Below are 10462 nucleotides of genomic sequence, written 5' to 3'. Positions count from 1 at the left end.
GTTATTATATCTGTTCTTCATTATTGAATTGCCTGATTTGGGGGAGTATATCTCTATTGTTAATTTTGAAGAAATTAGAAAATATGTGAGAAAGCATCTAATGACTTGCTTTAGTAGAAGCTCATGTCCTAATAACGAGTCAGGATTCAATGGATTGTAATTGTTGTTGCATGAAATTACTTTTCTCTTAATCTTGTTTACAGCTGTATTATTTCTTGAATTTTCTTCTTTCAGAGAAGAGTTCCAGTCACAAATGCATATGTGATGCATTTTGACATTTACTGCTAAGATGAAATGCAGAAATGAAAGCCACACATCCATTTTAGTATTCTCAGATGTGATTAAATGTACTTTATCATGTTTTTGTGCTACTGACCTGTAAGGAAAACAAACACTAAAAAGGGATAACAGTACAGCTAGGACCTGCAGGATCGATACTTCTGGGATGAACTGGAACATCACAAGGAGAGATTTTTTTATTCCAGCGTATTCACAGCTCTTCTGAGGCCTCACCCTAGATTCGTACACATTTCTTTCATCAACAGTCATCACAGGACACTTTATTTCTCAGGATGGCAGACGGTCTCCCTACAGAGTTTGATGTGGTTATTATAGGGACAGGTTTACCTGAATCCATCCTTGCAGCTGCATGTTCAAGAAGTGGTCAGAGGGTTCTGCATATTGATTCAAGAAGTTACTATGGAGGAAACTGGGCTAGCTTCACCTTTTCAGGATTGCTCTCCTGGTTGAAGGAGTATCAGCAAAACAGTGACATTGGAGACAAAAGTACTGCTACATGGCAAGATCTGATCCATGAGACAGAAGAAGCCATCACTCTTCATAGGAAGGATGAAACCATTCAACACACAGAAGTGTTTTGTTATGTCCGTCAGGACATGGATGACAATATTGAAGAGATTGATGATCTGCAGAAAAATCCTTCCTTGGTGACATCTGGTACCCTTTCTAAACTTCTGGATTCTGCATGCTTGTCTGAAGAAATGCACTCATTATATGGTACGAGCCACGGAATATCTGCCAAAGAAATTCCAAAAAATGATGGAGAGATTTTACTAGAAGTAACTGGTATAGAGGAATCTCAGGTGAAAGAAAAATATTATGGAGATAAAACTTGTATACACACCTTTGCAGATGGAGATAAAGATGAAAACAAACCTATAGTGGAAGACAACACTGATCTACCAAAGAGAAATAGGATTACTTACTCTCAATTAGTTAAAGAAGGTCGAAAGTTTAATATTGACTTGGTATCAAAGCTGCTATATTCTCAAGGATTGCTGATTGATCTTTTAATCAAATCAAATGTTAGTCGTTATGCTGAATTTAAAAATGTCACTAGGATTCTTACATTTCGAGAAGGAAAAGTAGAACAGGTGCCTTGTTCCAGAGCAGATGTATTTAATAACAAAGAACTCACTATGGTTGAAAAGAGAATGCTAATGAAGTTTCTTACATTTTGTTTAGACTATGAACAACATCCTGATGAATACCAAGATTTTACACAGTGCTCATTTTCAGAGTACTTAAAAACTAAAAAATTAACCCCCAACCTTCAACATTTTGTACTACACTCCATTGCAATGACAGAGTCATCCTGTACTACAATAGATGGCCTTAAAGCAACAAAAAACTTTCTTCAGTGTCTTGGACGGTTTGGCAATACTCCGTTTTTATTTCCTTTGTATGGCCAAGGGGAAATTCCCCAGTGTTTCTGCAGGATGTGTGCAGTTTTTGGTGGAATCTATTGTCTTCGCCATAAAGTACAATGCCTTGTAGTTGACAAAGAATCTGGAAGATGTAAAGCAATCATAGATCACTTTGGTCAAAGAATAAATGCTAAGTATTTTATTGTGGAGGATAGCTACCTTTCTGAGGAAACATGTTCTAATGTGCAGTACAAGCAGATCTCCAGGGCAGTGCTCATTACAGATCAGTCTGTACTAAAGACAGATTCAGATCAGCACATTTCCATTTTGATAGTGCCTCCAGCGGAACCCGGGATGTGTGCTGTTCGGGTCACTGAATTATGTTCTTCAACTATGACATGCATGAAAGACACCCATCTGGTACATCTGACCTGTTCATCTTCTAAAACAGCAAGAGAAGACTTAGAATCAGTGGTAAAGAAATTGTTCACCCCATATGCTGAGACCGAAATAGATAGGGAAGAACTTACAAAGCCAAGACTCTTGTGGGCTCTCTATTTTAATATGAGAGATTCCTCAGGAATCAGCAGAAGCTCATATAGCGGCTTACCTTCCAATGTATATGTCTGCTCTGGGCCTGACTGTGCACTAGGAAATGAGCACGCAGTCAAGCAAGCTGAAACACTTTTCCAGGAGATCTTCCCAGGTGAAGAATTCTGCCCCCCACCTCCAAATCCAGAAGACATTGTCTTTGATGGTGATGACAAGCAACCAGAGGCTCCTGGAACCAATAATATAATCATGGCCAAACTAGAATCCTCTGAATGAAGCAAAAACCTAGAAAGCCCAGGGAAGCACCTTCAACATTAGAAAAAAGCGAACTGGAACTGCTACTTTGGGCCTTCATCCTAGCATCAGAATATTCTCATTGAAAGGACAGTTTCCTACACAAGTAAATTAGAAGTGGTTATATGATGCGTGCTATGCAGATGTTGTCTTTAATTCTGTTTGAGACATTCAGTCATTGAATGTCTTTGTTAATCTATAAGTAACTGATTTATTGGTTATTGGACTTTGTTTGTTTCAGAATGTACTCCATGACCCAGAATCTTAAACAGGGTTAGCTTTATTTTAGTATTGATATGTATGTGAGGATTCCATATTAGCAACTGTGCTTAAAGGAAGGTAATATTGTATCTGCTAATGACCTTCAGATTTTATTGTGACATTGACAATATCTAAGGAATATTTTACTTTGCATCTATTGTAGTTGCTACCACCTCTGAATAAAACACACACAGAGTAAATTATGTGGGTCTTTTGTATATAATATAAACATATACATGGTAACAATAACAATTAATACAAATGCCAATATGATAAAATACATTTGTCTAATTAAAAGGTTAGCTTTGCATGATCTTTTATTTGTGAAGGTCTGACGTTTACAGTAAGTCTTGTGGTTTAATTCTCCTGCTTGACCCTTGTAACCGATGAGTCAATGTTACCACCACAATCTCCTCCTTTAGAAAAAGTGCCAGAGAGCTCAGTTAGTTGTTGAAGAGCTCATTCTTTGGAGCTTCTGTCCAAAGAAAGTCTAGGGGATAACATTAGTTCTGATTTAATACTTCAGAAAATTTCTGCAGAGTCCAACTCTGGCACCTAAAAGAAAAGAATTTCCAATAAGTAACTCAGGCCAAAAGAAAAAAATAAATTGCCCCAGGAAATAGATACTTCAGACGGATGGTTCTGAAATTTCAAGGAGAAACCAAGTGAGTCGTTTTTAACCTGGGATTGATTTCCTGAGATTTTTCAGTGAAAATTAACTTTCCACCTTGTTGGCTCTCCCTCTGTAATTAACAGCACTAATTACAACTGGTAGGAGTGAATCAGAGGAGGATTTACCACGTCCCTTTGGTTGTGTCCCACGCCACAAATAATAAGGTAACCACCTCCATAATTTCTTCTGCTTCTTGGCGGTTATCTAGAAGACAGAAATATTTGTTTTTCACAAAACCACCAGAAGTCATAAAGCTGTTGTTACTCCAGTGTTGGAAGCCTGTGGAGCCATCAGAAGAGGCAAACTTCCTTCCCTTTTAGTCCCCTGTTTCCATTTCTCAGAGAATAGTCATCTTGTAGGAAGAGAGCCCTTCTGTGACAGTTTTTGTTCTGGAACGAAGCATTTACTACATGCTAGGCACTCACTGTGCTTTTTCATTACAGATTCTCAACAACCCTGTGAGGCAGATGTTATTGAACATATTTGCAAAGAGGTAATAAAGACAATTAATAATTTGCTCAGAGTTTGATATGTGGAAAAGCCAACATTGGAATCCAGGCTTTCATGATTTCAAAATCTTTCCACTAACGTTAACTGTTAGAAGAGTGCAGTTACTGTAGAAGAAAAAATGCTGATGAAAATCAGTCTAGTGTTACTGGGGAAGAAAAGTATACAGAAGTTGGTCTCTCACTTTATTGAATCAGAAATATGTTAAGATTAAGGTAATTGAAAATAAATATAGCTTAGAGTTATGGATCTCATGAAGCAGAATTTGGCTACTTTTTCATAAAGTAATGCTTTTTAATAATGTGTTCTGTGATGTGAACATCATGTTATAAAAAATACAGATGTTACTAGGGCAAAATATATTCTGAATAGCCTTTTGTCGCTCTTCCATATGTGAGGAAAATAAAACAAGAAAGATGTAAGTAATTTACACCTTACTAAAAGTAGAGAAGCCATGAATTAGAGGATATATTTGAATACAGTAAAGTGGTATTATTGGGTGGATCCTAAGTTTCAAATCTAGTGAAACTGCCTGAAATAAACCTAAAAATTAGTCATTAAAATGAAGAAGAATTTAAGATAAATAAAATGGAGGTGAAGGTAATCCAGACCTATTGAAAAAAACTTCAATTTCAATACATTATTCGTAAGAATTTAAGAAAAGGAACAATGAGAAGTTGCAAAAGATGGGAGAGCCAAACATAATGGACACAGGAAAAATGTGATAAACTAACCACATAGAAGGGTGGTTTTAAAAACTTAATAAAGTGAATATATTCCCTTCTTAACTTGAAAGCAAAATAAAATGGAAATGAGAACAGTTATAATAAAAAGCATTAAGCATATTAGGTGAGATGCTTCCTTTAAGGATGGCAGGGCAGGTAAATGCCATGCTCGCCTCCTCCAAGACCACATCAAAATCACTAAACTACAGAACAGCCATCATTGAGAATCACCGGAAGGCTAGTTGAACCAAAGTCCTACGACTAAGGACACATAGAAGAAGCCACATGGAGACTGGTAGGAGGGGTAGAAATGCAGAACAGGCTGGTCCAACATCCATGTGTGGTGGTTAAGATGTGGGAGGGATCTCTCAGCTGCAGACCTCTGAGAGAGATCTCTCACAGGGATCTCTCTGAGGAGGGTGGGCACCCAGCCCCACACCAGGCACCCTAGTCCAAAGCTCCAGTTCCGGGGAGAAAAGTCTCCAGAATACCTGGCTGTGAAAACCAGTGGAGATTGTGGCCGAGTGAGACGGAGGGCAGCTGGATTCCCAGGCGTTCCTCTCAAAGACACCACACGTGGACTTACCGCTAACAGACTCTTTCGCTCTGAGCTCCAGTGCTCCAGGGACATACAGGGGAGGAACTGAATTGTCTGGCTTCAGAGTGAAGGCTGGAGGGGTAGCACCCTACAGAGGGAAGTGCTGGCAGAAGCCATTGTTCCTTGGTTGTGCCCTCTCCCCAACTAGCCTGGAGGTGAAGGAGGGTGCCATACCTGAATCTCCATCAACCTTGCTAACGCCGATCACCCTACCTTGGTGATTCTCTGAGACCCCTTTCCCCCAACTTGCAGGCCCACCCAGGCCACTTCCAGTGGCGTTTCTGTATGAATGTCCTGTCTTGGCTTATGCTTTGGATTTTCTTAAAATCTCTCAAAGGTTCACAAACTCCAAACGAGCAGCATCTGTCCTTGGTGTGCTTTGTGCCTCTTGCTGAGCAGCTCCAAGCCCACACTAGCAGCAGCCGGCCTCCGTTCACAGCTTAGCCTCTTCCAGGCACCACCAAGCCCAGCACAAGCAGCAACCATCTGCAGATCCCTTTATAGCTCATACCAAGTGGACCTGGGCAGGGCACAGGCAGCGGATGACCTTGGCCTGCACAAGAACCCCTCTCCCCCCCCACCCCCCCCAACCCACACACACAAAGACCCAAGAACCAGCACAGCTGGTGGCCACCTTAGGACCACAGCAGAGCACCACCCAGCCACCTCCAATGAGACACCCAAAGTGCAGGGTGGGCAGGCACCAGAGCCCTGCACAACAGCTCCATTGTAGACATGGCCAGTCCTCACAACCAATCAGCCAAGGGTCAGTCTCTCCCATTGATGTGCCTACAGCAACCAAGGCTCAACTACAACAAAAGGGCACAGAAGACCCACATAAGGAACACACTTGGATCCCCGGCTTAGGTGACCAGGGAGACTGCACCACTGAACCCCACAGTATCTACTATGTAAGGATGCTCTACTAAGACCAGGAGACTTAGCAGCTCTACCTAATACATAGAAACAAAAATGGAGAGGCAGCCAAAGTGAGGAGACAAACGTGTCCCAAATAAAAGAACAGGACAGAGTTCCAGAAAAAAACTAAACAAAACGGAGACAAGCAATCTATCAGATGTAGAGTTCAAAACACTGCTTATAAGGATGCTCAATGATCTCAGGGAGAAGAGATAAGAAAGATAACTATGGAGACAGAAAACATAAAAAAGAACCAGTCAGGAATAAAGAATACAATAACTGAAGTGAAGACTACATTAGAGGGACTCAACAGTAGATTAAATGAAGCAGAGGATTGAATCAGTGATTTGGAAGACAAGATAGCAGAAAACACCCAATCAGAACAACAGAAAGAGAAAAAATAACCCTCAAAATGAGGATAGCTCAAGGGGCCTCTGGGACAACATCAAGCCTACCAACATTCACGTCATAGTACCACAGGGAGAAGAGAAAGAACAAGGAATTGAAAACCTGTTTGAAAAAATAATGACAGAAAACTTCCCTAATCTGGCAAAGGATTATAGACATACAAGCCCAGGAAGCACAGAGAGTCCCAAACAAGATGAACCCAAAAAGGCCCACACCAATATACATCATAATTAAAATGGCAAAATGTAAGGACAAAGAATCCTAAAAGAAGCAAGAGAAAGGCAGTTAGTTACCTACAAGGAAGTGCCCATAAGACTGTCAGCTGATTTCTCAACAGAAACTTTTCAGGTCAGAAAGGATTGGCCTGAATAATTCAAAGTGGTGAAAAGCAAGGACGTACAACCAGAAGTACTCTACCCAGCAAAGCTATCATTTAGAACTGAAGCTCAGATAAAGAGCTTCCCAGACAAGAAAAGCTGTAGGAATTCACCATCACCAAACCAGCATTACAAGAAATGTTAAAAGGGCCTCTTGAAGAAAGAGAAAGAGAAAAGATAAAAAAAATGTGAGTAATAGGGCCAGCCAAGTGGCGCATTGGTTAAGAGTTGGCTTGGCATGCCAGAAGGCCCCGGTTCGGATCCCACATATGAGGGCCAGTGACACTGCCCTCTACAGCTAAGATGCTGAACAACAGCTCAACCCGGCGATGGCATAGGCTGCAGCCCCTGCTGCAGTGGGTTGCCATGGGCTACCGTGTGTAGCCAGCAGCCAGCGTGAGTGACCAGCAGCCGCAGTGAGCGGCCGTCCAGAAGCCGGGAGACTGATCTGCCTCACATGGGAAGAGCGCAATGATGGTGCCAACTTGGGCCAGTGAAGCAACGTCCTCCACAACTAGACTGAAGAACAAAAAAGACAGCAACTTCTCTGTTCCCCTTCCCCCAATTCCCCAGTGCTGTTCCCATTCCCCAATTCCCCAATTTAAAAAAATATATATGAATAATAAAATGGCAATAACTGCACACCTGTCAACCATTACTTTCAATGTAAATGGACCAAATGCTCTAACCTAGAGACAGGCTGGCTGAATGGATAAGAAAACAAGGACCTTACATATGCTGCCTATAAGAGACTCACTTTAGATTGAAAGATACACACAGACTGAAAGTAAAGGGATGGAAAAAGATATTTCATGAAAATGGAAATGGAAAGAAAAGTTAGAGTAGCAATACATATACCAGACAAAATATACTTTAAAACAATGGCTTTTACAAGAGACAAACAAGGACTCAGTAATCCTACCTCGGGGTATTTATCCAAAGAAACCCAAAATGACTTTGAAGGGACTTGTGCATCCATATGTTCATCCATCTTTGGTTTAATTGTCTCTGGTAATGATTTTGTTGGTTTCTCTTAGTGTGATAAGTAATTACTTTAAACCAGGAACTAGCATCATTCCTATTGGGAAAATATATAGGAAGCATTTCTCAAGCAGAAATTAAACAATCTTGGCATCATTTTTATTTATGTATGTTTGAAGGAGCATGTAAAAAAATCTTAATGAGCATTTACTAAATGAGAAAGAGAAGGAAAGAAAGCAGCGTAAATATTTTCTATTAACGTGGCTTTGTTGTTTTTTTTGTTTGTTTGTTTTTGTTTGTTTGTTTTTAAGCTGAGCCATCCTGCCATCTGTTGGCAGCTCAGTGGCAGCGCAGCTCGGCCCGGGCATCAAACCGCTGTTGCTCAGAGCTCAAACGCTTGAGCGAGCTCTTAACCAACTGAGCCACTCGGCGGGCCCTAACATGGCTTTGTAACTATGAAATCTATAATATAAATGTACTGACAATAAAAGACTAATTCAGGAAGATGCAGGATATACAATTTTAAAAATCAATCTCATTACTAGATTCCAACAGTGATAAACTACAATTTTAAAAGTGTTTGGATATTAATGTGTATGAGCCATTCAAAGAAACTTATACAACTACGTTGGGATAAATTAAGCAAGATGCTTATACAGAAGCAGATTGAAGGAACTACATCCTAGTATAATGAGGAAAATAGTAAATAAGGAGTCTGAAAACCAAAATTACAGTCCTTAATTCACTACTTACCAGTTGTATAATCTTGGGGAAATCACTCCTAGCTTCCGTTTCATCATCTATAAAATAGAAATAATACTTCACTGAATAATTCTGAGGATTAAATTAATGTATATGAAATCATGTCCAAAAGAATATCAATAGATGACAGTATGTAGATTTACTATACTTCCACTTAACATTCCAACTGGATGCTTTAAATAATTTGACAGTATTGTGATAAATTATTTAGGAAAAGAAGCAAGCAAAGCTGTCTTTGTAACTTAGTGGGAAAAATGGGAGTCTTGCACTTTACATCCTTAAAACATGCTATTAAGCAACCTTTCTAAATATACTATGGTACTCAGTAGAAAGTTTAGTTAAGACTGATAAACCCATGGCAAAGAAATAAGAATATAATTGTTGATGGAAAGACTAGCTGGATGTCAGTATGGAAAAAGAAATTAGATCTACTTTATATGTGATATAATTCATTCCAGATCAGTTATGTTAAGTATAAAGGTAAAATTAAACGACTACAATTCCAATAATGATACAAAGGAAACTTTATAGCAATGAAAAACATTGACAAGGTAGATGAGATTAACTGAAAGAAAAATGAAAAAATATATACTGAATAGGAAGAACACAAAAGAAGAAGAGATGAGATTTTTAAAAGCTACTTTGCTTTACACATGGATAAAATGCTTAATGTTTTTTTTAAAAGGTAGATGCAAATCCATAAAGCTTTCTATTCCTTGCTAGGCAAATGTATAAAGGATTGGTATAAATGTGAAATACAAATGAAAGCAAATTCTTACAATGATATTTAGATTTCCTAATTTTAAAAATGCTAATTGAAACACCTTTGACCTAGTCCATGCTATTAGCAAAAATTTTTCAATCGCATGTGTCCTCATAACCAGTAGCATTGCTATATAGTAGTTTTTTAAAGAATTATTTAGAAAAATATATAAAGAGCCGTAACCAATCTCTTCTGATAGACCTTATTCACTTTGAGTAGCATATGCACAGGAAAATATTGAAAAGACGGAAACTACTTGTACAAAGATATTTCTAGTAGTTCCGTTCATTCAAGTTAAAAAAATAAAAAGCCCAATAATAGGGAAATGGATAAATTTTGTATATTGCTATCATAGACTGTTATGTAGGCATCGAATAATATTTATGTATGGAAAAATGTGTAAACATGATTCAAAGCGGAACATAAATTATTGTATTTACTGATTATATTTATGTACACTGAAAAGATCAGAAGAAAATGTAATTAATTGGAGTTTAACATTAAAGCATTCTTTATTTTTTTTCTGTAAAATACTGATATGTGCAATGGAAAATAAAAGATTAATTGTATAATGGTTTATTGAATTGGTGAGAAAATTGTTGATTCCTTGGAAACTTCTAAAATTCTCCTTTAAATTAAAAGAAATCTTTTTAAAAGTTAAATTCAAAAGATAATATCCAAAAATGTTGGTAGAAAGTTTTGCAATTCGTGGTAGGAAACATTCTTGGTCAAAATGGATGTTGTATCTTTTTTCTATTACCCAGCATTAAGAAATAAGGCCTATTGTGACACTTTCTTTCTTTTTTTCTTTTTTCATTTTTTATAATGGAAACCTCAGAGCCAGAGGTGGAAATAACAGAAAGAGTATTAATGCATTGCAGGACATTGGCATGAAGACATTGCATACTAGCTATAGTATAGCCCCAAGTCCAAGAAGACACTTCATTTGGGAGTCTTGGAGGCAGGGAATTGAAGG

At 38.5% G+C, this 10462-nt stretch overlaps 1 protein-coding gene across 1 annotated transcript; it reads left to right on the top strand.

Moving 5' to 3' along the window:
- The first annotated feature begins 277 nt into the window (after window positions 1-277).
- CHML (CHM like Rab escort protein) lies at window positions 278-5773 on the top strand. Its single transcript, XM_019647588.1, has one exon. The coding sequence runs from the start codon at window positions 573-575 to the stop codon at window positions 2493-2495; it is 1923 nt and encodes a 640-aa protein (XP_019503133.1). The 5' UTR covers window positions 278-572; the 3' UTR covers window positions 2496-5773.
- Window positions 5774-10462: the final 4689 nt, after the last annotated feature.

This window comes from Hipposideros armiger, unplaced genomic scaffold (genome assembly GCF_001890085.2).
Source record: "Hipposideros armiger isolate ML-2016 unplaced genomic scaffold, ASM189008v1 scaffold_113, whole genome shotgun sequence".
Taxonomy (NCBI): Eukaryota; Metazoa; Chordata; class Mammalia; order Chiroptera; family Hipposideridae; genus Hipposideros; species Hipposideros armiger.
Note: the sequence above shows the minus strand (reverse complement) of the source record. Positions and strands in the feature narration are given on the sequence as shown.

Coding starts and splice junctions, on each gene's coding strand:
- CHML (XM_019647588.1), top strand. CDS start 573: ATGGCAGACGGTCTCCCTACAGAGTTTGATGTGGTTATTATAGGGACA.